This window comes from Mustela nivalis, assembly GCF_964662115.1.
Source record: "Mustela nivalis genome assembly, chromosome: 16".
Lineage (NCBI taxonomy): Eukaryota > Metazoa > Chordata > Mammalia > Carnivora > Mustelidae > Mustela > Mustela nivalis.
Genome location: NC_139035.1, coordinates 25622128 through 25649318, shown reverse-complemented (window position 1 = coordinate 25649318; position 27191 = coordinate 25622128). Strand labels below are relative to the sequence as shown.

At 38.8% G+C, this 27191-nt stretch overlaps 1 protein-coding gene across 3 annotated transcripts in view; it reads left to right on the top strand.

The window, feature by feature from the left end:
* PAPPA2 (pappalysin 2) overlaps window positions 1-27191 on the top strand; it is a 295009-nt gene that overhangs the window by 96385 nt on the left and 171433 nt on the right. For all 3 annotated transcript variants that reach the window (XM_082703976.1, XM_082703977.1, XM_082703975.1), the window contains exon 4: window positions 21078-21223. In XM_082703976.1, coding sequence (XP_082560102.1) covers window positions 21078-21223 — 146 coding nt within the window. The remainder of the gene's footprint in view (window positions 1-21077; window positions 21224-27191) is intronic.

Genomic DNA, 27191 nt, shown 5'->3' with positions numbered 1-27191 from the left:
AACTGCAGAGGTTGCAATGGTATGGCAACTTTCTGAAATCAAAGTTTACACATGATAATGCAAAAAAAACAAAAACAAAACCAACCAAACAAACAAACAAGAAAGAAAAATTCTCCCTTCAGAAGGCCCTTCATCATGAGGCGTGTTTACTGACATCTGTCTGGATTCTGTGGTCTTGTGAGAACTTACTGAGTGAGAAGGTAGAATTAGGAGCCCTCTGTATCTTGACACATGATGACTCTTGGCTGTAGATTCATGCCACTTGTGGGGAAATCGTGAGTACCATGAGAGAGGCCCAGAATGCTTTGCTGCATTTAGAACTTCCTCTTCTGTACCTCCTTACAACCAATAACAATTGTCCCTGAGTCTGTGAATGACAAGATATATTTTTTAAATTTTTTATTTTTTATAAACATTTATTTTTATCCCCAGGGGTACAGGTCTGTGAATCACCAGGTTTACACACTTCACAGCACTCACCAAAGCACATACCCTCCCCAATGTCCATAATCCCACCCCCTTCTCCCAAACCCCCTCCCCCCAGCAACCCTCAGTTTGTTTTGTGAGATTAAGAGTCACTTATGGTTTGTCTCCCTCCCAATCCCATCTTGTTTCATTGATTCTTCTCCTACCCACTTAAGCCCCCATGTTGCATCACCACTTCCTCATATCAGGGAGATCATATGATAGTTGTCTTTCTCTGCTTGACTTATTTCGCTAAGCATGATACGCTCTAGTTCCATCCATGTTGTCGCAAATGGCAAGATTTCATTTCTTTTGATGGCTGCATAGTATTCCATTGTGTATATATACCACATCTTCTTGATCCATTCATCTGTTGATGGACATCTAGGTTCTTTCCATAGTTTGGCTATTGTGGACATTGCTGCTATAAACATTCGGGTGCACGTGCCCCTTTGGATCACTACGTTTGTATCTTTAGGGTAAATACCCAGTAGTGCAATTGCTGGGTCATAGGGCAGTTCTACTTTCAACATTTTGAGGAACCTCCATGCTGTTTTCCAACGTTGGTGGCATCACAATTCCGGACTTCAAGCTCTATTACAAAGCTGTCATCATCAAGACAGCATGGTACTGGCACAAAAACAGACACATAGATCAATGGAACAGAATAGAGAGCCCAGAAATAGACCCTCAACTCTATGGTCAACTAATCTTCGACAAAGCAGGAAAGAATGTCCAATGGAAAAAAGACAGCCTCTTCAATAAATGGTGCTGGGAAAATTGGACAGCCACATGCAGAAAAATGAAATTGGACCATTTCCTTACACCACACACAAAAATAGACTCAAAATGGATGAAGGACCTCAATGTGCGAAAGGAATCCATCAAAATCCTTGAGGAGAACACAGGCAGCAACCTCTTCGACCTCTGCCGCAGCAACATCTTCCTAGGACAAGATATTTTTTAAAATGTTTATTTTATTATCTAGCTACCCTTTGCTCTTAATTGTTTCATCAAAAGAAGTCAAATATGATATAGAAGTGGCTGTTTTCTGCATTACAATGTGTATATCCCACATTGGAGTTTATTTTAATTCCTTTCAGGGAAGGAATTGAGAAATATTTCAGCCATCATTAGAATCAGCACTGGACCACAGCTAGAGAAAGAGCTCTGGAATCAGAAGGATCTTCAATGAAGTTTCAGCTTTCCACCAGTCACCAACATAATGCCATTAGTGGTATGCCGGTGGGCCAGGTAGTGAGCTCAGGTAGTACCTGGACTCAGGAGTTGGGATGGATACTAGGAAAAGCTTCCTGGAAGAGGTGATATCTATACTAGTTTTTTATAATGGGTAGTTATTAGCAAAAAAAATACACAGAAAAATAGCGCTCTAGGCAGAAGAAATATATATGCAATTTCATGAAACCGAGAGAGAACATGAAATAGGTACAGACATATGGGTACTTTGGGAATTTGGAAAAATAATATAAGAGGAATAATGGCCAGAGATGAAGCCAGACAGGAGCAATGGTCCAGATCATGAAAGGCTTTGAAAAGATATTAATATATTAAGGCATCTTTTTAAGGCTTTTGTCTCAAACACACTGGACACCATTGGAGTGTTTTAAGCAGGGGAATGGCTTGCTCATATTTTCATAAAGAAAGTGGGGGAATATGGGGGAAGATAGGAGATTAGTTAGCCAGTAAATATTTTGCTCATAAAACCACAAGAGAAACTATGCTGGCTTCATGCAAGGACATGGACAGTGAGTGAGAGAGATTAGAATTTACTGTAGTTGGTGATTCATTGGATGTGAAATTGGGGAAGAGTTTAGGATAACTCCCTCTTGGGTTCTGTGTTGGATATGGAGTAATGGTGAGGCCTGTCTCCATGATAGGGAAATGCAAGAAGTGGACATTTATAGGGAGGATAAGTTGAGTTTTAGACTTGTTGACTGTGAGGTCTCTGAGGGACATTTAGGGGATGGTATTCATTAGACAGACTGATGCATGTACCTGGAACTGAAAAGACAGATCTAAGCTAGAGATACATTTTGGAGTTATCACTGTGGCAAAAGATGCAGGAATGAATGTGTTCACCCTAGGAGAATAGAGAGAGTAAGAAGTAAAAAAACAAAGGATGGGCTCAGGGGGAACAGTGCCTAGGAGAGAGGGAGAGAAAGAAGGAGTCTTGAAAGTATGAGAAGGGGGGTCCATAGATTTGGGGGTAAACTAGGTGAGTGTTGACTTACCAAAAGCAAGTGAAGAGGAGTCTTAAGAAGAAAGTCATAAGTGACGTCACGTGCCTCAAAGAGGTCAAGAAAGTGACAGAATGGTGTACACTGGATACAGCCACTGGGAGGTTTTTGGTGACCTTGCAGATGCAGTTTTACAAAGAATGTTGAAACATGAAAGGAGAACATCTTTAAGTCCAATTTACAATTAACAGAATTTATTCTTTTTAAAAAGATTTTTATTTATTTGACGGAGAGATAGAGAGCACAAATAGGCAGAGTAGCAAGTAGAAGGAGAGGGAGAAGAGGCTCCCCACCAAGCAGAGAGCCTGAAATGAGACTGGATCCCAGGACTCTGGATCATGACCCGAGCCAAAGGCAGACACTTAACCGACTGAGCCACCCAGTGCCACTGAATTTATAAGAATTTATTCTTATATAACATTTTTAACTTCCACATCTATGGAAGAATCACCAACTATGAAATCATTAGTAGCCACAGAAATGTTCCTCTTTTTCCTTCTCCTTAGTTATATCTAAGTGGGAATTATAACTAACTAGATTTGAAAGAAGGGGAAGATGGGAATGTTTGTTCACAGACCCCATCTAATCCCACTTTATCTCCCTAGTAATTGGTCTCCTGTTCCTCCACAGTGAGGAGTGGTCTCTCAGTGTAATTCCATCAACCCTCAAAACCATTTGTATTTTTACCTCCCTGGGCATATGTCCCTCTTTGTCTTTGAGGAAATTCCCAGGAAGTGGTGCCTTTGACAGGAATTTCAGTATTTGTGATTTACAGAGCGTCTCTTTTGGAAGAAAGGGTGAGGGAAACAGGATAAGGCAGGGCACGTGGCTAAGCAAGGTTATGGCTTCAGCTAGTGTCTAACCTCAGCCCAACGTCACAGGGAGCTCTGGAATATGAACCACCCCATGGATTTTGACCCATCTCCAGGCAAAGAGTGGGCTTTTTGCACTCTTCTGTCAGTCAGTCATTGTCTGGGAGCCGCCCCTGGGCGGAGGCAAGCATCATCTCCTGGGAGGCAGCTCCTATTTGACTAAGGGGAATTCTCTATTTAGGCTGTTAAGAGCCAGTCCTTACAAGAGCTAGAGGGTTGGGGGGTCCCTGCTCAGGCAGGGACCTGAGTATCCACCACAGTGGATACTCCACCACAGTATCCACCACACTCCTGTGGAAGGTGGATCTCTCCTGTTGGGTTCTGCATTTAGTTCTCGTAACTGTTTCTTTCTTCATTTTCTCTCTCCTTACTGGCATCTTCCCATTAAACTAAATCAACAACACTCTTGTTTCCCAGCATAGAAACGTTCTATCCTTCTCTACATCCTCACACTCTTTCTTCACTGCTGAGTCTTGCCCATTATCTCTTCTTCCTTAAGACCCACTCAGTTCCCCACTCAGCTCCCCAACCCACGGCAGTCGGGTTTCTGCTTCTATAATTTTCTGAAATTGCTTTTGTTTAAGTTACTAAATTTTTTTTTGTTTGTTTATACTTCTGGTGGAAACTTTTCTGTTTTTCTCTTCAATCTTCAGGAATGTTTGGGTTGATCTTTTCCTTTGGCTTTGGAGATAGCAGCTCTCCTGGATTTCTTCCTACCGCTCCGTCCCTGACTCTCAGACTTCCTTACTGATTTCTTTTCCTCTGCCTCTTCCTTAAAGTTACTGTTTCTCAGGGTCTGGTCTTACGACTTCTCTTCTCACTCTGTACACCTTTTCCTGGGCCAGACTGAGGCTTTTGAGACCCTCAGGAAAGATTATGCCTTCAGTGTCCTGTCATCCGTAATTCAAATGTAAACACTTACATTTTTAAACAAAGCAAAAATAATATTATCTCCATCTAGACTTTCAGATTGCACAATTCTGGATATGGTTTTGAAAATGAACTCTCTCTCTCTCCCCTGATTCCCTAAGCACATGTGTTGAGTGTATTTATTAGGAAGTCAGTAAAGCACTACCTCATTCATTCCAGACATTTCATTAACATGTATATGTTAATGCTTTTGGAATTCATATATTGCTCAGATCTAAAGCACCATATACGCCTGTCTAATAAGCATCTCTAATTTGATTATCACAGATGACTTCAAACTGCCACCCAGACTTATTCCACCTCCCATTTCCTAATGCTCTTCAGTGAATGGCACTACCCAGTTACTCAATTTTCAAACGCGGAAATCATATTGGAATCTTCTCATTCGTCACCCTACCTTGTCCAATTAATCACCAATTTCTGTTGGCTCTATCCCTAAATATCTCTCAAATGTATTCACAGCCTTCCAAGAGGCTTCCCTGCCTCTAGTTTTGCCTTCCTTGAATCTGTTCTCCACACTTTCTCAACATAAATCTTTCCAAAAGGCAAATCTAATGATGTTCCTTCCTCGCTTTGTTAAAGTGCCCTAAACTTCTTACCGCGGGTTGCAACCCACTCAGGATCTGGTTGCTGTTACTCCGTTCAGCATCCTTGTTTCTACTTTCCTCCAGCTCTTGTGAACTTCTTCCCCTTCCTTCCCCAGCCCATGTGGCCTTGGATCAGCAGCGCCTTCTTCCTCCTGTGTTCCCCACCCTGCCCAGGATATCTCCTTCTTGTCTGCCAGGCCTAGCTATAAATGCCAGTTCTGGGAAGACTGACCTAGCGTCTCAGGTCTTGGTCAGCTGCCCGTGTCTGTAGATGCTCACTAATCTTTTTGCTTTCTCTGCAAGAGTCCCTGCTGAGTCACAGTGCGATGACCCATTTCTTTGTCATTTCTGCCATCAGGCCACAAACTCCGTGGGGGTGGCAGTGCGATCTGGGCTTCTTTGGCATTGTACTGATTGTCTGGCACTGAGCCTGAGGTTTATCTGGTGTTCAGTAGAGGTCATCTGAATTAACGCGTATGTCGTCCCGCTTTCCAAAGCCGAAGTGTAAAGGATTTTCGATCATCATAATCCTATTAGTATAGGATTCATTCACCTTCCCCACTATTCAACAGAACAGGAAGTTAAGAATTCAGTTTGGTGAGGGTGTGTGCTCGGAAAGAACAGACTTCCGTGGTGTTGATGTGTGTGTGTGTGTGTGTGTGTGTGTGCGTACATGAACGTGTATGACATGGTACAGAAAGAATGATTTGCTTGAAAATAGGATTTGAAGGAAGACTTTTAAAATGTTCTAAAGCAACAGAAGAAGGAGCTTTAGGAAAAGAGAAAAGAAACACAGAAGAATCACTAAAATTCTGGATGACTTCATGAATTTTTACCATCAATTGAAATGTATCAGGTCTGCTCCAGTTATCCACAAGGACCACTCCTCTCGGGAACAGCTTCCTATTTTTAAAGCCCATGTAATGACTGTGGAATTGCATTGCCCATTCCTACCCAGACCCAGAGAGCTTATTGTTACGCACTATTTTTGCCAAGAAACTGCTCTGTTTTTAGTCACCAGCAAAGAGTTATTAAAGAGAGAATGTTTTTGTCTTTGGGCTTTGTCTTTGGGCATATCTTTGTCTCTTGCTGTTACCGGAGGCAGCAGGTCCTATATGTTACTCTTGCAAGTTTAGAAGAGTCTGCAGCGGGCAGTATTGGCAAACTTTTGAGGGGGGGAGAATAGAGTGTTCTTTGGTTCATCTTCTAATTATAATCCATCTCTACCATTGACATATTCAACTAATTCAACTAATCTTAAACAAGCTCTTGAGAAAATGCGAGATGATACACTAAGTTGCTCTCATGCTGAGAAAGACATGGTACTTGACTTCTGAGAACTTTGTCTAGATAACGAGTAAAGAATGCTCTATAATATTGAAACAAACAATATTTTATTTTATAAATGCCAACTTTTTCTTAACAGAACTCTAACAGTATAAATATGTGATATTATCAATGTTTTAAAATATCTTATTGTTAAATTTAATAATACATTGTTGAGAGTCCAACCATTTTCTTCCCCACCCCTAGACTAAACTGTACCCAGGCAATAACTTTGGGAAATCTCATGTAAATTTTACAACCCTCCTCAACGTGTGCTGAGAGAATTTGAACTTACTTTAAAATTTGATTTGGTAAAACATTACTCAATAAAAAAGAATTATATATATGTATATTTGCCATTATATATATATATATACATATATATATATGTATATTTGCTTTTCAATACAGAAGAACACAAAGAAAAGAAAATTAGTTCAAACCTCACTACCTATTTCATCCCCTTCTACATATCTAGACTGACATGGATGTGGTTTTAAATAAATAGAATGATATTAAACTTCTTGGGCACATCTTGCTTCTTCAATCAATACTAGATTGGAGGCACTTCTCAATAGAGATCTCTATAGATTTAGATCCTTTTTGATGAATTCATGATATGAATATTATATACTTTTGATTTATCTTCTCAGATCCATGTTAATGGACATCTACATGATCTTTATTTTGTTATTATACTCTTGTTGTTGACTATTATACTATTCTATTAGCATGACATAGCACCATGTTATATTATCATGGTCTTCTACTTTTTTTTTAAAGATTTTATTTATTTATTTGACAGAGAGCAATCACAAGCAGGCAGAGAGGTAGGCAGAGAGAGAGGAGGAAGCAGGCTTCCTGCTGAGCAGAGAGCCGGATGCGGGGCTCGATCCCAGGACCATAAGATCATGACCCAAGCCAAAGGCAGCGGCTTAACTCACTGAGCCATGCAGGCGCCCTGTTCTTCTACTTTTTTATGTTGCTATTATGTTTTCTATTTTGTGCATATTTGAAACTCATACAAATCCCTTCTTAAGTTAAATACCTAGAGAAATAGGGTTTCTGCTGTTCACAGGTACTGCCAAAGCAGGCTTACATATTATAATTGCTGTTGTGTGTTATAGACTAGACTGGATGAGGTAGAGATTCAGAGTTAGGGGCTCATTTCAGGCTGGGGTAGTCAGCGTGGGCTTCACAGAAGTGAAATAGGAAAGGGGACTTGGATGTCAGTTACAATTTTGATAATCGTATATGTAAGGGGAGAACCAGAGAATCAAAGCAGGGAGACAAAAAAGACAAATCAGAAGCATGTGTGGCATCAGCAGGTCCATCAGTGTAGTTCAGTCAATGAGGAAGTGGTGCTAGTATAAGCTAGAGGTAGGCTGCGGTCAGATTACAGGGCTTTGAATGGCAATTTAAAGGATTTTTAAAGGACTCTTGTGTAGGCCACAGGGAGCCAAGAGTAAGCAGAGAGTCAGCTTTGATGTTGTGCAGGGGGATGGGAGTTGGATGTTAGAGGAGAAAAACAAGACATTTTAGTACATGGCAAATAAAGGATCTATTCCATTCAGACAGCAACAGTGGCAGGGAGTATGGCACTGTAAATTAAATTAGTGCTGGGTCATCTGGGGTAGGTGGGAGGAGTTAATCAGTGAGGTAGATAGCCTGTACATTTGCAGTGATGAGGGCTGTGTTAGCATCCTTGGGCTGCCATTACAGAGTATCCCACACCGTGTGGCTTAAAAAGCAGAAATGTATCATCTCACAACAGTTCTGGAGGCTGGAGGTCTGAGATCAAGGTGTTAGCAAGGTCGGTTCCTTCTGAGGGCTGTGAGGGAGAATCTATTCTGGGCCTTTCTCCCAGCTTCTGGTAGCCCCAGGCTTTGCTTGGTTTATAAGCTGCATTTTCCCTTTCTCTTCACATGTTCTTCCCTCTACGTCCAGATTTCTGCTTTTTATAAGGACACAATCATATTGGATAAGGGTCCACCCTAATGATCTCATCTTAATTTGATCATCTGCAAAGACCATATTTCCCAATAAAGTCACATTCACAGAAACTGGTTAGGATTTCAGTGTCTTTTGGGGACACACAATTCAGCTTAGAACAGGGGCTATCCTGGTAGAAACAGCCAAACGTGTGAGAAAATCAGGGCACTTGGAAGGCTTGTCTGCCTTCCACTCAGGTCATGATTCTGGGGTCCTGGGATCAAGGCCTGCATCAGGCCCCCTGCTCAGCAGGGGAGTCTGCTTCTCCCTCTCCTTCTGCCCCTCCCCCCACTCATGATCTTCCACTCACCCTCGCAAGTAAAAATAAGTAAAATCTTTTTAAAAGGTGTGAGAAAATCGAAAAGAAGGAGATGTAGGTGTAGAAATCAATTGTATTAAGATAATCATTGAAACAACAAGAATGCATTAGATCTTCAACATGGTGACACTTCAGAGTTGTATGGGGTAGTTTGATTTTATATTCTGTTTAATATAAGACTTACCTCTTCAATATCCATGCAGGATGATCCTTTAGCTTTTGCTTGGATACTTCTGGTGACAGGGAATTTTTTTTTTTTTTAACAAAATGTATTAAGTTTTTAAAATATATTGAGGCAAAAGATACAGCTTTCTAATTTTACTCTTTGGCCCTCATCCTTTCCTCTGAAGCCATACAGAACAAGGTCCTTTAACCGGTTTTCTAGCTGCCCTCCCACCCCTGCCATCTAGACTAAATATGCCCCAGTTCTTCTGCCGTTCTTCACATGGTCTTGCTGTCAGATCTCCCACCTTTTTAGTCTCCCTCTTCTGAACATGTCTTAGGTTCCCATGTCTTTGGAGAAGGATGAACTAACCAAGCACAGGTCTGTTCATGGCAGTGAACTGTCTCTGTGCCTACCACTGAATCTTTGGGGAATGATGGAACATTGTTGGCAAATGAAATCTATAGTTGTTTTGTTTTGTTTTTTTTCCTAGTACTTGGTGCCAAGCCCAGAGTCCCTAATGCTATATTTTATCCATTGCCTTCTTTGTGTTAAACTTTGGATTTACATTTGAAACTTTTGAATTTTACCTTTTGAGTTTACCCCTATAATTATTGCTTTGTGAGACCTATTTGGATCTTTATTCTGCCACCCGGCATATGATCTCTCTTCAGTTAATGTCATTTGTAAACTTGAGAAACTTACATTTTATGAATTCTTATAAGACATTGATTATATAATCCAATGAAATTGGGGAAAGTACAGACACCTTGGCCCACATATTAAAAACCTCCCTTCAGGCAGTCCCTAAATTTAGTGTAGGTTGTTATAAATGTATAACTGTACACAGTTCTCCATTATAAAGACCTCATGAGCAACATATCACATATCCTATTAAATCAAGGTACATTTTTCTAAGAAATCATCTACTCTAGCAAATCCAGTAAAACACCTAAAGCAACAGCAAAAGAAGTTTGATTATCTGCACATTATTTTTTTCCCCTAAGCCCATGGTAGTTTCCATACTCACCTTTTTCTTACCTAAGCAGTAAAAATTTGCCTATTTAATAACACATTGGAAATATATCTGGAAGTTGACAATGAGCTCACTGATCTGTAGCTTCCAAATCTCTCTCCTTCTTCTAAGGGAACTTGAAACACCTTTCAGTCTTTGGCCCTCTTATACCTCTCCATTACCCACAAAGATTTATTGTTATATAACTAAACAAACAAGTCTTTTGGGGGATTTTAGGGTACTTATGATTCTTATGATTCCAGAGCCTAATTCATCCAAAAACAATTATTGCACTATTTTGTCCACCAGTTAGGATTTCTAGTTTCTTTTGGTCATATGTGTGTGTGTGTGTGTGTGTGTGTGTGTGTGTGTGTATGACTATAATTTTCCTGACTTTTCTACATTGAGAACCAAAATCAAATATGGAAAGAGAATATCATCTCTGAATCAGTCAGTATTTAGTTGGAAAAGAAAGAAAACAACCCACAAAACATTGTTGCCATTTTAAATAAAAATGATTCAATATGGGAATTTTGTTGCTTATAAAATTTTTATAAGGGCTGGAGTAGTAGGATCCAGTTTGGGCATCCAGGAATATCTCTCAGAACAGCACTGCAGAACAGGCCTGCTGGTGGAGCTGCTCTCTGCCCCCGCTTGCCACAGACAGGAAGGTGGGGGGAATCCTAGGGTCCCTGTCGAAGTACTGGATTCAGGAGCACACCATGTGGCTGCTGTTGGGAGATCAGGAAGTTAGCATGGCTGTCATGCTCTGCCCACTAGATGCGCACCAGGAACAAGCCTTTGCCCCACAGCCTGCTGCCCCACACCCTAAGGCGGGAGGCCGCGTACACTCTCACCCAGCTATGCTTGCAGGGAGAGAAAGAAAAGGCAGTAAGGTCTTCATTTCACTGCCCCTTCCAACTAGAACACGACTGGCAGACTCGAAATCACATCCAGATCCCTAGGTATAAGAGGATTAGAAAAATACGAAATTCAACTTTACTGTTCTCCAGAACAGGAACGCACTGGAAGTGGGGGAGAATAATCTGCAGAAACCAATTCACGACATTGCACGCCCGGTTCTCCTAGTTGATTTTTCTCTTCATCCTCTGTCCCTTCCGTATAATTAAAAAAAAAAAAAAATTTTATCCCAGTTTAGCTAGCATGCAGTGTTACGTTAGTTCCAGGTGTACAATATAGTGATTCAACAATTCTGGACATTACCCAGTGCTCATCATGATGAGTGTAGTATTGTGTACACTGCCTGTCACCTTGCAGTACAATTATGCAAGCCTGTTTTTTGAAAACAGCCATCATATATTATGTATCTTTTTATTGCCAAGGCCCAACACAGTGACTCACAGATGCTAGGGAAACCAATTTAAGAATAGAAGAAAGGATGTGTGCTTTGGAGTTAGAGGAACTTGAGTTTAAAACTTGCCTCCAAAATGTACAGGCTGTGTGGTTTGGGACAAGTGACTTTAATTCTGTAAACTTGAGGGTCTTATATATATAAAGTGAAATAAATACACTAAAGTTACAGGATTGTTGTGAGCTTTCCAGGAGAAAATATATATGAAACATCTGTTATAAAGTTGGGACTCAAATTAACTTTGATCACTTTTATTATTAGGACAAATAAATGATTGCCAGGTTACTGAATTATTGAATAGATGTGTACTTTCACAATTACTTTTCTTGGCGACAACACAGATGTTGAAGAGTTCAGCTTTTTTCCCTTCTGTGTCTTCATGCTCTCTTTCTGTTTTTCTTAATATTCTGGAAAATGGAAATTAAAAAATTTATCATTCTTTGCAGGGTTTTCATGTTTATGGTTGTCCTCAGCTTTATCATTTTTGACCCATTTTTTAAAATAGTTTTATGCGTTCCTCTTCCCAAAATCTGCATGTGTTCTTTTAAAATTTTAGCTTAGCAGATAGTTCTTTTATCAAACCTGGTCCCTTTTGATGTTTCATAGTTCCTTTCACCTTTATTGAGACAATCTAGAATTCAGTGCATTTTCAAAGTTTATATTTCTACTCCCAAAGGGCCATTTCCCCCTTGAGAATCTTAGGTTAAGGAATCATTCCTCCCTTTTGGAACTCTGTTTCTCTAAAGTTCAAGTCCTTGTTCTTACCAGCCTCAGCTGTTGCAAAAGTAGTAGTTTCTTTCATCCACCCCATGTCACCAGCTAGTTCTTTTCTATTAGTAGGAATTAAAATCAAACTATTAGATCTCTCTGTTTCCCAAGGTTTTTGAGAGCTATTATCACGAAGTCAGGGAAAGTATCAGAAGGGCTGCAGTTGTTATTAGCTGAATCAGCCTTTTGGCAGAGACTGTCTCATCTAAAGTTCTGGATCATTGCTCTATTTTTATTTTGTGTCAGTTTTGGAAACTGTTTGGGGAGGAATTAAAACTATCCCCTGCCTGACAAGGCTAGCTGCAGTTGTGCCTAGAAAAGATTCATCGTTATTTTATGTTCACTCCAAGATTTTCATGGTGGGTTTACTTCGGGTTTTAGATTTAAGTTGTGTTTGCTTCTTTTTTGCACTGTGGTGTTGCCTCCATTTAATTTTATTTTTTTCTTATAAGACAAGTCTTCCCCTCCTGAGACGTAACCCATTCTCCATCAAGTCTTTGAGTAGATACCTGCTTTCTTGTAATATGATGTTTGAACTGTGTTGCCAGCTCTGTAGTCATCTGAGGCCATAAGTACTGTTATTACTAATATGAGGTTCATTGAATGCTTATGTTTGGTTTTATAAATGTTATTTCATTTTTTCCTCCCATTTCATTTTATGCAGTAGATAATTCATTATTCTCATTCTACAGATGAGGACACTGAGCTGGAGTGATGCTTGGTGCCTTGCCAATGCCATGTGTCCAGTCAGTGGAAGAGCTGGGACTTAAGACCGTGTCATCCTGGCTTGGGAGCCTGTGTTCCTCAGGATAGGGACACACTGGCTACCTCTGACCATTGGTTTGGTAATTTTCTCTTAATTCTACTGAGTAACTCCTCTATTATGCTCTTCTCTTGCCTTATCTGGACCTAGCAAGTTATCTGGGTATTTTCACTTTCATCTTCCACATCATTATCAGGGTATGGCTCCCTTATTAAGGAAAGCAAGCTACTGCCAAGAATTGAAATGGACTCTTTCCTCCCCTTGAGCCCATATTTTGGAATTACAAGAGGGGGTCTTTTATTTATTTATTTATTTATTTATTTATTTATATTTCTTTTCAGCATAACAGAATTCATTGTTTTTGCACCACACCCAGTGCTCCATGCAATATGTGCCCTCTTTAATACCTGCCTCCTGGCTCCCCCAACCTCCCACCCCCCCCCCCTTCAAAACCCTCAGGTTGTTTTTCAGAGTCCATAGTCTCTCATAGTTTACCTCCCCTTCCAATTTCCTCAACTCCCTTCTCCTCTCTATCTCCCCATATCCTCCATGTTATTTGTTATGCTCCAGAAATAAGTGAAACCATATGATAATTGACTCTCTCTGCTTGACTTTTTCACTCAGCATAATCTCTTCCAGTTCCGTCCATGTTGCTACAAAAGTTGGGTATTCATCCTTTCTGATGGAGGCATAATATTCCATAGTGTATATGGACCACATTTTCCTTATCCATTCGTTTGTTGAAGGGCATCTTGGTTCTTTCCACAGTTTGCGACTGTGGCCATTGCTGCTATAAACATTGGGGTATAGATGGCCCTCCTTTTCACTACATCTGTATCTTTGGGGTAAATACCCAGGAGTGCAATTGCAGGGTCATAGGGAAGCTCTATTTTTAATTTCTTGAGGAATCTCCGCACTGCTCTCCAAAGTGGCTGCACCAACTTGCATTCCCACCAACAGTGTAAGAGGGTTCCCCTTTCTCCACATTCCCTTAAAAAAAATCCTTTCTTTTGTTACCATCATCATATGTTCAATCTCTTTGTGTTTTCTTTTCTAAGGATATTATATTTAAGTAATAGAAATTGTATTTATTTTCTGTTCTTGTTTCAACAAGCTTATGAAAACAACACAAAGATATTATCTTACAATCCTTTGGGTCAGAAGTTTGACATAGGTCTCAACAGGCTAACATCAAGGTGTTGTTATGGCTGCATAGCTTTCTGAAGGCTCTAGGAGAGAAGCAACTTGTTTGCCTTCTCCAGCTTCTATGGGCCACACGCATTCTTTGGCTTGCAGGTGCTTTCCTTCATCTTCAAAAAAGCAAGGTAGCATTTGTCTGACTCTGCTGCCATTGCCACATCTCTTTCTCTGATCACATCCAGGAAAAGATTTCTGCTTCTAAGGAGTTGTGTAATTAGATCGGGCCCACTCAAATTACACAGAAAAATGTTCTCATCATAAAGTTAGCATTTTTTTTTAATCACCTCTGCAAAGTCCCTTTTGCCATGTAAGTTAACATAACCCCAGCCTCCAGAGATAAGGGCATGGACATCTTTGGGAACATAATTCTGCCTACAAGCAAAGATATTATAACACTAGACTGCAGACCCTGTGACCTCTAATTACTTCTTTTATTGCAGCCTCAAGGTCTTACAATAGTTAAGCATTTTTAAATATTTATTTATTTATTTGATAAACACACACACACACACACACACACAGAAACACACACATACACAGGAAGAGTGAGTAAGGGGAGGAACAAAGGGCACCGGGGTAGGGGGTGGAATCTCAAGCAGACTCCCTGCTCAGCTCCAAGTGTGACCCAGGGCTCTACCCCATGACATTATCAGGACCTGAGCCAAAATCAAGAGTTGGACATTTAACTGATTGAACCACTCAGGCACCTTACACTTAAACATTTCTGAAGAAAAATTCCATTTTTCTTCTAGTAGTATTACTCCTTCCCATATGAATTAGCAAAACTGAGTTAATGTTTTGGGTGTAGTAAGTTTTTGTCAGATTTTCCTCTTTGAATTTGAAAAAAATATATATTCTTAGTTGATGATGTCCTAGTTCTGAGGATATCTGGTCTCTTTTATGGCATTCAGAAGAGAAACAATAATCATCATAGTGTCTTCCCCTAGGCTAGTTAGGAGGTGGTTGATTATATTCAGGAGAGTGGAAGAGAGAGGGCGGAATCTTGTGTCACAGAGAGGGAAATAGGAGTAGCAGTTCAGAGAGAGACACTGGGGAAGTACCTGTGGGGAAAAAGGCTGTGAGTTTAGTGTCAGAGATAAACCCAGTCTTCACAGACCTGTGGGGATGAATGAGGTCCTATTGCCATTAACAATCAAATTACATTAGTACAATATATATCCAAAATTTTACCTTCATACATTGTCCCCTTTCCCTGGTATTTTTGGGAGTCTCGAGAAGGGTAGGCCTTAAAAATTCATGGCTACCAGTTTCTGTGGTTCTCCTGCTGTTTGCCATTGAACACTGACAATGGTGTTTACCTTCTCTACTGACATGCAGCATTTCCTACTGATGCTCTTGTCCTCGCTGTTTCTCTAGGGAAAAGCTGGCTTCTATTGCCACCCAACATTGTAAAACTCTCAGTGCTAGAATGGTGCTGACATCATTTAATTCTTTGCAGAAATGGAGAGAGTGTCCCCTGTCCTCAACTGGTGCTTCATTTTGTCATTAGGCCTTAAAACATTGCTTGTGTGTCCTGGTTTACACTAATTTTATGAAAAGAGTGGTTTTTGGCTTTTCCTGAGCAGGTTAAAATCCAGTCCATAAAATTAAGTAGGGAACAAATTGCCATTGCAGTCTTTCCCTTGTCTTTGCCTTCTATCTTTCCAGGGACACAGATACATACTTCTCTGTGTTTAGCCAAAACTCAATCCTTCCTGTGTTATCTGCCTGTGGAAAAGATGTCCATGTATTCATTGGTTAGACCACTATTTCAGGTTCACTGAAATTTCTTTTGTGCTCAGATAGAACCACCCATTACATTGACATTTTGACCTCAAGATGTCCGTGTGTGATCTAGGGGGAGATGTCTTGCCATAAAAGAGAAAGAATCTAATCTGTAGTTCTATACATACATACATATGTAGATATCTAAGGACTGATCATGCTTCAAAGTTTAAGAGTAGAAGAGTTCCCAGTAGCGAACAAGGAGCATGACAAAAGAATGTATCAGAAACAAGACCACAGAATCCTGGGGAATAACTTTTAAGGATTAGAAGGGGAAAGAGGACTCCTTTTGAGAGTGGTCTCAAAAGCAAGAATACAACCAGAAAAGAACATTGGAAAAAAAAAAAAGCAGAAGAAGTAGAAAACTAAGAAGTAGGAAGTAACTTAATATTAAAATGCAATAAAGAATTCTCATAAGAAGGTAACTGATTTTTTTTTTTTTTCATTTTGTGGGGAGGGACAGTTTGGAAGTCACTGACAATTTTAACAAAAGCAGTTTTGGTAAACTGATACCTGTGAAAGTCAGGGATTAGGGGTACATGGAAAAAAGAAATGAATCTGTCAGAAAAATTATTCTTTCAAGAAGTTTGATTTGGAAAGGGAGAAGGAAGCTATGATTTTCCTAGAAACCTCATCCTGTGGGACCAGAGATAAGGGCACAAAAATAGGTAAGGAAGTGAATGCGTGTGTATGTGTGTGTTAGAGTCTATGATGAATGTCTTCAATTTCATCATTGAAGAAGGAAGCATGATCATTTACTAAGAATCAGGGAATAAGGGATTGAGGTTGGTGGGAGAGGAGGAGCAAGAGAAGAATGGTGATCTCAAATCCTTCCTGGAGAGGAGGTGACCATAAACAAGTAAAAGTATACACAAGTAGAATTAAAGATCTATAGGACATCAAGAATAAAAACCACTATGAGTAAGGGTGACCATGAATATAAGGTATGGGGACAACTGGAGGTAAGAAATTTAAAAAGCAGACCATCTTCAGTGATGTTTCACACAGATGTTGAAATTTCCTAAATAATGGATGATAGGAGGTAGGGAAGGAGAAGGCTGTGGGCAAGGCACTGAACGCTTAATGTGTAGGAACTAACCAGGAGGTGGGAAAATAAAAAAAGGAGTAAAGTGTATGGTGATGTAGTAGAGTATCAGGCACCTAAGAGTGGGAGGAATTTGAGAGAAGGAGAAAAACTAAGTTTTTAGAGTTGCACTGAGTACAGGGAGAGAGCTGGTTGGTACTCTGCAGACTGATAAACTCCACGGTGTGAGCATAGTGAAAGGGTTGGGAGAGCAGGTCAAAGGTGAAATTCACAAGGAGGAGGAAGCATGGTTGGCAAAGTAGATAGTGGATCGAGTAGCAGATGGACCCCTTCTGTACATGTTGGGTAGAGAACCATGGTATACAGTAACAACAGAAAGGTTTTGATTTAACCAAACCAAAGTATTCCAGTTTTGGCTAATTGTTTCCATAAGGCTAATTGCCTGAGGGTTCTAGGGGGCATCTGGTTTTGTTGTCATGGAGACTGCCTTGCACCTGTAGAGTACAGTCAGGGTCTTCCTCAGGAGAGGACTTTCTTTGAGATCTTTGGGCACACAAGCATCCTTTATGTCTTGTTTTTCAGCATGCCAATTTTTGATACTGGTTCAATGTCCTTCCGATAGTTTATGATATTTTGCTTCTTTCTGGCTCCATTCTTGTGATTATTTCGATCCGTCTATAAAGGAGTTACTCAGCTGACTATAAAGCTAGAGCACAAATAGTCATTTTAAAGTATTTTTTCACTTTTACTTAGTCTGAAACTAAGCAGAAGTTGGGGCTTGCATGTGCACTTAGACACTGGAGCATGGCTGGGGGTCAGCAGTCAGGGAGCATGGCATAGGTCAAAATGAATGCACTATGTCTGAGGGACAAAGAAACACAGGTGCTGGATACAGGTAGTGGTTAATCCCAGTAGGTCATAGTCATAAAATGGTGAGTCAGGTCTGCATTCTTTCAGGGGCCATGTCAGAAATAACAGACTTGAGCAGTGGGTGGAACAACTATAAAGTTGTCTGTCTCAAGCAGAGCTTGTTTCTGAGACAGTTTTTTTTTTTTTTAAAGATTTTATTTATTCACTTGACAGAGAGAGATCACAAGTAGGCAGAGAGGCAGGCAGAGAGAGAGAGAGGAGGAAGCAGGCTCCCTGCCAAGCAGAGAGCCCGATGCGGGACTCGATCCCGGGACGCGAGATCATGACCTGAGCCGAAGGCAGCGGCTCAACCCACTGAGCCACCCAGGTGCCCCTGAGACAGTTTTTTATAAAAATCAAAATACAACTTCACTTTGGTCAGCCTGGGTCCTCAGGGAGAAGTTCATGGTGAGGTCTTTTTCAGTCTAGAATATGGAGAGTATGAGCAAAAGGAGATCCTAGCAGAAATTCAGCAGATTAACACAGTTTATCTTCCTTTCTTCCTTTTCATACATAGTTCTGGTCAGTAAAGAGACACTTGTGCTTTTTATGATACTTGCACATATTATTTCCCCTCCCTTGATTATTAAATTATTTTGGATGTCACATCTGTCCCCTCATGAATCATTCCTAAAGCTCTGAATTTAAGAGTAATGTCCATTTCCCACACTCAATGTCTAAGCCAGGCTCTGGTCACATTAGTAAGAAGTTTATCTTTGTTAGGTCCAATCAGCTTGTGAACAGGTGTACATTTTGTATTAGGCAGGGCATTCTACATATAAAGGAGACACATTAATATCTAAGTTTTACCCTTTGTTAGTCTTTGTTTCTAACAAAATAAGGTTTCCTTCTATCAGTTTAATTAATGATGCTTTCAACTGTCCCTAGCTTTTTAAAATGTGTTCTCCTCCTTATACTTGCTGACTTCTGTCTACATGTATCTCTGTGGAGAGCAGCAGTCAGAGCAACCACTCCCAGTTTGCCACCAGCATGTCATAAATACTCTCATCTGGAAGGGTAATTTATGGCTGGCGAGAGGGTTGGGCAAAGAAGAAAAAGAGAGATGAGTAGAACCAGCTAATGAGGTTGGTGGTGGAGGAGGAGGCCTCTTGGAGGGTGCTCAAGGGAAATTAGCGGAACTGCTGGGTGGAGGGAGGACAGAGGGATGGCAGCCAAGACTGGTAAATGGCAGATGGAGAAGCCAGTGACACACAGATAGCCCAAATAAACTATGCCAGAAACTGGGGGATTTGGGGAAAGTGAGGGAGGAGAAAAGAGAGAAAACTGTCAAGTTACCAACTCCCAATTTTAATGGGAAATCTGGAATAGGAACAGAGAAAGGGTGTGACTTGTCTTCCTTGGTATCCTGACTTGTGTGTAGACTCAGTCTCTGATTCTCTCTGCCCTCATTTGTCCTTTCTATTCCTTTCATTTCCCGGCCTTTCCTTTTCTTCTCTCTTTTCCCATTTGCCCTCTCTTCTCCATTCTCCTGGCCTACATCTCCATGTTGAAGAATTACTTGATGTCATCACAGTTCCAAACCATCAATTTGTCAATAGAGGAAATTGTAATTATTTTTAATAAAGGAAAAAGGGAAAGAGAATGTGACTAATACCCAGGGAAAACCAGGCAACAATCCAGAAAACATTGTGTCTCCAGGAAAGCAGCAGAAGGAATATCCCTCTGATCACATCTGACATCACCTCATGGAATTTGGATGATTTCTTGGGGCTTAGAACTATTTTTCCAAGATAATATAAGTCAATAGATTATGAAAAAGTATTTTTAAATCTCCTTTCTCCCAAGTATCTTTGGTTCTAAAGCAAAATCTTTTTTGTTTCTTAACTTGTATTCCCCTTTTTGCTTCTGTTCCAAAGAATACAAAAACAATCTTCCTTGGGACCTCTATTTCTTGGGTACTCCTTGCCAGTATATCCTACATGTGGATTAAACAGATAGCTTCAACAGTGTGGTTGGGAGGCAGAGCAAGCAAGAGAAGAAGGGTCATGCTGTCCTAACATGAGCTTCTGGATTTCTGTTTGTCTGTCAGTACAGTAACAATGAAGCATGATCTATAAAGGAAATTTCCAGCTAATGTTGAGGGAGCTGTCTGCCCAGCTGAAGCTCTGATAGGAATATTCCTCTTTTTGAGCAGCACACTATGGTCACATCCAGTGAATCCAAAGGGCCACTGAGCTCTGCTTTAGTTGTTCATTCTTAAAATAGTTCTTCAGTGAGAATGTTGAGTGAGTCTTTCTGCTTATGGCAAATTTAAAGTTTCACTGATGCCAGGAAGATGAAGGTCTTTGACTATATATGAGCTTATAAAGATACGAAATGCTTGTTTCCCTTTTTTATGGGCCATATGGCATGTGTTTTTTTTTTAATTTTTTATTTTTATAAACATATATTTTTATCCCCAGGGGTACAGGTCTGTGAATCACCAGGTTTACACACTTCACAGCACTCACCAAAGCACACACCCTCCCCAATGTCCATAATCCCACCCCCTTCTCCCAACCCCCCTCTCCCCAGCAACCCTCACTCTTAATCTCACAAGACATGTGTTTTTAATAGACCTTTAATTCTGTGTGTAAGTGCAAACATAATACTGCCTAGTATGTTGAAGTCCACCAGTAGAGATACTCAGTAAAGAGCATAAGGTAATGGGGTTGGAGTAGTTTCTGTGGATTAAGGCACTATAAAATATATATATATATATATATATATATATATATTTAAAAGTCCTTGCAGTAACTTTATGATACTTTATGATATCCTCTTCTACCTATAACTCGTCTGTTTTTTCCTCTTTTTACTTTGTTTCCTATCCACCTTTTTAAAAAAAAAAAAAAATGCCTGAAACAAGCATATACTGAAATAGAGATTCAGTTGGTCTTCTGATCATAATAATGTTCATGCAGTGTGATAGAAGGAACCAGGAACTGAGAGGTGGAAGGCCTTCTTCACCATGGCCTGAGGTTAATACTCAGGGCAAATAATTAGGAGTATCATTGGATTTATCTTAAAGAAATAATATAGATGTAGAATGGGAATTGAGTATGACATTAAACACTGAATAATCATATAAACCATATAGTGCTAAAAGGTAAGATATTATTTATCTTGGAATAAATATCCCAAATGTGTACTAGTACCTTTTTTGTTATCTTCATGACAGCTTGGTCTCTGTCTTTCTGCCCCTCTAAAGGGCAGTGATGGCTGAGAATGTCAGTATGATTAGGTATGGTCCTGCTTTCTATGTACTGATCCTTTGGTGTGGCATTTCTGTTTTGTGTACTTTCCAGGGCATACATGAGTGTGAAGGAGCTGAAGGAGGCACTGCAGCTCAACAGTACTCACTTCCTCAATGTCTACTTTGCTAGCTCAGTGCGGGAAGACCTTGCTGGTGCTGCCACGTGGCCTTGGGACAAGGAAGCCATCAGTCACCTGGGTAAGTGAAGTGAAGACCAAATATGGTAGACAAATAGAGCAGGCCCCAAATGATTATGTGACATGAGTTTGAGGAAAAAAGAAAGAAAGAGAAAAATAAATTTTCTCAATGAATTAGCTGCATTGGACTGAGAATGGTTTTTGGAAGAATCGGTCAAATGTTTCAATATAGACAAGAAGGAGGTATTAGAATGGCAAAGACTCAGGATGTTCTAGACAAATATATGATCTAGATGTAAATAAATTGCTGATGTGTAATAAGATCTATTTTATGTCTTGGAGAGTCTCAAGGGGAAAATTAGTAAAGAATATGGCTAGACTATGAAACCTGGTTTACAGTAATCAATGTGACAGAAGACCTGGGGGCTTCATACATGGCTTATCAGGATCCATGATCCAGGATTGGGCTCCTGAGGAAATCCTGGAGCATTCAGGCAGGTGGGGCTTGCCTCCTTACCTGGGAAAAGGGTGATACCTTAATACTGAGTGGAACCTCTACATTCCTAAGAAAGAAAATTTCTTTAATAATGTCTTATTGCTATTGTTAATCAATAAGTCATTAAGTCAGTTAATATGGATAAGAGTAATTATTCAATATAATTTATATATACTTTCAAAGAGTCTTGAATAGGATTCTACCAAAATGTATTTTAGAACTGAACTAGCATAATTGGGAGGAATCTTCTTGTTGGAAAGAGTGATTATAGAGATTAGAAATCACTTTATAAGTGATTTTTAAAAGGTTATGCAAAGTGAATCTTCTTAGTAATCAAATATGAAGCAGAGAGATATAAATTGAAGGAAGATCACATAATGCTATATATGTCAAATCCATGTATAATGAGGTCATTGTGAAGTGGCATCCAGAACATGTTTAATTGATAATTAAAGAAAATATGAGCAAGTCTCTGAAGGACAACTAGTATCATGGATTGGAGAAGAAGGAAGATGAGCAGTAGGTTAGCAATAGATGAAAAAATATTATTGCTGATGTCCACAATAGCCAAACTATGGAAAGAACCTAGATGTCCATCAATAGATGAATGGATAAAGAAGATGTGGTATATATGCACAATGGAATACTATGCAGCCATCAAAAGAAATGAAATCTTGCCATTTGTGACAACGTGGATGGAACTAGAAGGTATCATGCTTAGCGAAATAAGTCAAACAGAGAAATACAACTATCATATGATCTCCCTGATATGAGGAAGTGGAGATGTAACATGGGGGGTTAAGGGGGTAGGAGAAGAATAGATGAAACAAGATGGGATTGGGAGGGAGACAAACCATAGTGACTCTTAATCTCACAAAACAAACTGAGAGTTGCTGGGGGGAGGGGGGTTGGGGGAAGGGAGGTGGGGTTATGGGACATTGGGGAGGGTATGTGCTATGGTGAGTGCTGTGAAGTGTATAAACCTGGTGATTCACATACCTGTACCCCAGGGGATAAAAATACATTATATGTTTATAAAAAATAAAAATTAAAAAAATATATTATTGCTGTTCAGGAGGAAACCAGAGTATGAAAATCTCTGGAATGAATCAGGTCAACCTTTAGAAAGGCTACATATCTCAAGTAAAGGGGGACACAATAAAAAAATTAAACATATGGTGATCCAAATGAATGCTTTGCTAATAAGCTGGGTTACAATGACTCTACAGCATCTGATACAGTTTTAAGGCTCTGAAGTCCTTTTATCACTTAATTTTGCATTTTCAGCTTAGAGTACATGAGAAATCAGAAATTTGTGAGGTTTAGTGTTGCTTTCTAGATGAAAGCAAATGTGTCATTTCAGCCTTCCTGGTAGGCTAGAATAATAAACCATCTAATAGTGAGTTTGAGTGTCTTGACTTATCCTCGTCAAAAGCAATGATAGCAGAAAAGCATATAACACTGTAGACAAGTTTCCCCTATTAGTGCATATCTGATTTGCTAATGGTAAAATTTTTTGGTGTATATATGAAGGGGTTCTGACAGCAAGGTTTACCCAGCTATGGTTTTCATAAGTCCCAGGTCTATCGCTGGGAACTTAATCTGTGTTTGAAAACCTTTAGAAATGATCTATCTGCCTGGCCATTATGAAGACAAGTCTTGGCCTTCAGTGAGAACCACTTGGGTGAGAGCAGACTACTGAATGCACTGAATGTTTTCTAACTTTATTGGAACTGGGCCATTGATAAGATTCATTTAACTATAAAAATGGATAAAAATACCAAGGCGGGGGAAAAGCTATTTGAAGACATCAGACAGTAGCTGAAACAACAAGGATTTGAGGGCCCAATGTCAGTGAGAAGCAAAATGCATTGAAGTGTGTTCTAAGTATAACTCTGTTGTTTTTTTCCATTCAGGGAAATTGCCAAATTCTCAGTGAAAAGAATAGACACAGAGCAGAGAGCAGTCTAAAGTCTGCTGAAGTCTCACTACTAGGGAGACAAAAATTAAAGATCAGGCCATTCAAGTCATCCAAGACTCCCATAGAAATAGAAATCCCCCAAAAAGCCCGATATTATGCTCATAATTTTCTTTTAAGATATTTGCTAACTACTAACCCATGCATTCTCAGGGACAGCACCCAAGAAAACAAGTATAAAATAACTTCTAAGAGAGTAAAAAGTCAAACAATGGTTTCAGGAGTCTCATAGTCGAGGGAAGAAAAAGTTGGAATTGAGGCCTATCACAGAGGAGGGGCCCTGAGACACTTGTGTGAAAGCAAACAGAGATAGTCCAGATTACACAAAACCTGAAATCCAGCCTGAAACACTCTTAAATCTCTTTGTGAAAGAAAGTCAGTGGCCTATATTTAACTGCCTAACAAAAGAAAATTGGATATTTTCTTCCTTCCTCTGGAGGAAGAAAGCATCATGAAGAACCTCTGCAAGTTGTCATGCACAATGTCCAGCAACCAGTAAAAAATGATCAGTTATGTCAAAAAGCAGGGCCAAATTATGGTAAACTTAGCTAAACAAAGAAGAAAGCAATCATTAATAAATACAAACTCACAGATTGACCATATATTGGAGTCATAGGATATTGGTTTTAAGATAATTATGATTAATATGCCAGAAAATGTATATTAAAAATGAAGAATATCTCCTGAGAACTGGAATTTATAATGTATTAAATGGAAATTTTGGAACAAAAAATACAGACTGAGATTAGGAAATTAATAGATAAGTTTATGAGCAGGAGAAAGAATTAAGGGGCTAGAAAATTATAGAAAACATTGTATTGAAGCTCAGAGAGAAAAAGTGTTGGAAAAATATAGAAAATAACTTGAGACTTTTGAGACCTGATGAAAATTTCCTAATGTAAATCAGAGTTCTAGAAGAAGATGGGAAAGATATTAGGGCAAAAGAAATATCAAGGAGATAATGGCTGTGACTTGTAAAGTAATAGAAAATATGAAACAACAGATTCAAAATGTTTTACAAACCACAGGAAGGATAAAATAGAAAGAAAGTCACAAACTAGATCTATTATAGCAATAAAATAATACTGAAGGAAGGTATGCAAGCAAAAAGGAAATGGAAGATGAGAAGTAGAGACATGCAAAAGGAAATGAATGATACTAGAAAGGATAAAAATATTAAAAGTCATAACAATAGTGTCTTTTTAGTTTAAAATATACGTAGAATTAAAATTTGACAACAATTGTATAAAAAGCAGAAGAGAAAGTAAGTGAAGTTAAAGAATTCAAGGTCTTTTCCTTTCCTATATCTAGAAAAAGTGCTGATTTTAGTAATTTGAGACAGTAATAAGTCACAAACACATGTTGGAGTCTTTAGGGTGACCATTAAACAATAAATGATCTTTTGTAAGCTTACAGAGCAGGAAATGAAATGATCCAGTTAAGGCAACACAAGGAAAGAAAATAGGAATAAATAACAGAACAAATAGAAACAAAAAGTAAGATACTGATTATGATCTAAAGTATTAATTCCATTAAAAGCAAATGGACTAAACATACCACTTTAAAGTCAAAAATTATCAGACTGAAAACAAAACCCAACCATATGGTGCTTGTAAGAGACACATCTTAAATATGAGAAAAAAAACTGAAATCATAAGAATCAGCCAAAAAAAAAAAATAAATATATATATATATATATATATATATATAAATAAAATGAAAATACTAGCCCAAAGAAAGTCAGTGTAGCTTTCTTATATCAGATAAAGTAAACTTTAAGATAGTACATATTATGAGAGATAAATAGGCATATTTTATAATTGGAAAATGTAACTGTGATAAAGTTTATGCACCCAATAACATGCCCTAAAATATATAAAGCAAAATTTGACGAAAATAAAAAGAAGACAGAAAAATCCACAATCATATTTGTTATTTTAAAAACTATTTTCTCAGAAAATAATAACTAAACAAATATCTAATAAAGATCTAAAATATTTGAAAAATATTTAACATATGACTTAATTAACAAAATTAATATAGTATACTTAAACAGCAAAGAATGTGCCTTATTCTCATGTACCATGGAAAATTTGCTGAGAGTTCTGGGCCAAAAAGTGAACTACAAAGCTTGTAATCATGAAGTCTTTGTTTTCTCATATCATTCGAAATAAGGTAGAAGTCAATAACAACAAAAACAACCAAAAAAGCCCTAGGAAATCCACAAATATTTGGAAATTATGCTATACATTTCTAATTACCTCATGGATCAAGGAATAAATTGCAATGGAAATAGGAACATATTTTTAAGTGAAATGATTATGACAATAGGGCCTATCAAAATTTATGTTATATACAAGAGGCTGTAAGTAGAGTGAAATCTATAGTTTTGAATATTAGAAAAGAAAATGTCTGAGCTAGGTATCCATCCCAAGAAACCAGCAAGGAATAACATATTAAATCAACAAAATGGTGACAAAAAGAAGTAATAAAAGTAAGAGAAGAAATAAAATAGAAAATAAACATTAATTAGAAAAAAGTTAACAGAGTTAAATTTTGGAGGGGAGAGGCAAAGAAAAACTGATCAAGAAATGAAAATGAGAAAGAGTATATGGCCACTATGAGAAATGAAAGGAATAATATTTTTATATGTACTGTAGACATTAATAGCCAAAAGTATTTTCAGCAAATGGTGTTATAGCAACTGGATGTCCATAAGCAAAAGAAAATGAATTTCAATATGAGTCTTGCACCTTGTAAAAAATTTTAACATAAACCAGAGATTCAAATATAAAAATAAGCTCAATTCTTGCTTTGGCATCACATATACTAAAATTGGAACGATTCAGAGAAGAGTAGCATGGCCCCTGTGAAAAGATGACACAAAAATTTGTGACACATTCCATATTTTTACAAAGTAAATAAGATGGCCAAAAGTAGTGATAAAGAGAGAGAGAATTTTACGCCGGGGAGGGTATGTGCTATGGTGAATGCTGTGAAGTGTGTAAACCTGGCGATTCATAGACCTGTACCCCTGGAGATAAAAATACATTACATGTTTATAAAAAATAAAAATATTTAAATAAAAAAAAGAGAGAGAGAGAGAATTTTGAAAGCATTAAGAGAAAGGAAATCAGTTACATACAAGGGAAACACCATAGGGCTATCAGGGGATTTTTCAGCAGAGAGTGGCATGATATATTCAAAGTGCTTAAAAGGAAAAAACCTGCAGCCAAGAATACTCTATGTAGCCAGGCTTTTATTCAGAATAGAAGATGAGGTAAAGTTCCTCAGAAAAACAACATTTAAAGGAATTCATGACAGGAACAAAACCAGTCAAATCCCCACCACACAAAATGTCATCAGCCTATGGATTCCAAATCCACAGTCTAGCGCCTATGGATTCCAAATCCACAGTCTAGCCACCCACCTGCCCGAGTCAGCATGCACGGCCTGCTACCTGCTCAATGCCAAGTCAAACATGCCTTCACCTCAGATTGACAAGGGCTCAAACTGTCACTCTTCCACTCAGATTCCAGCCCCTGTGCTCAAGTT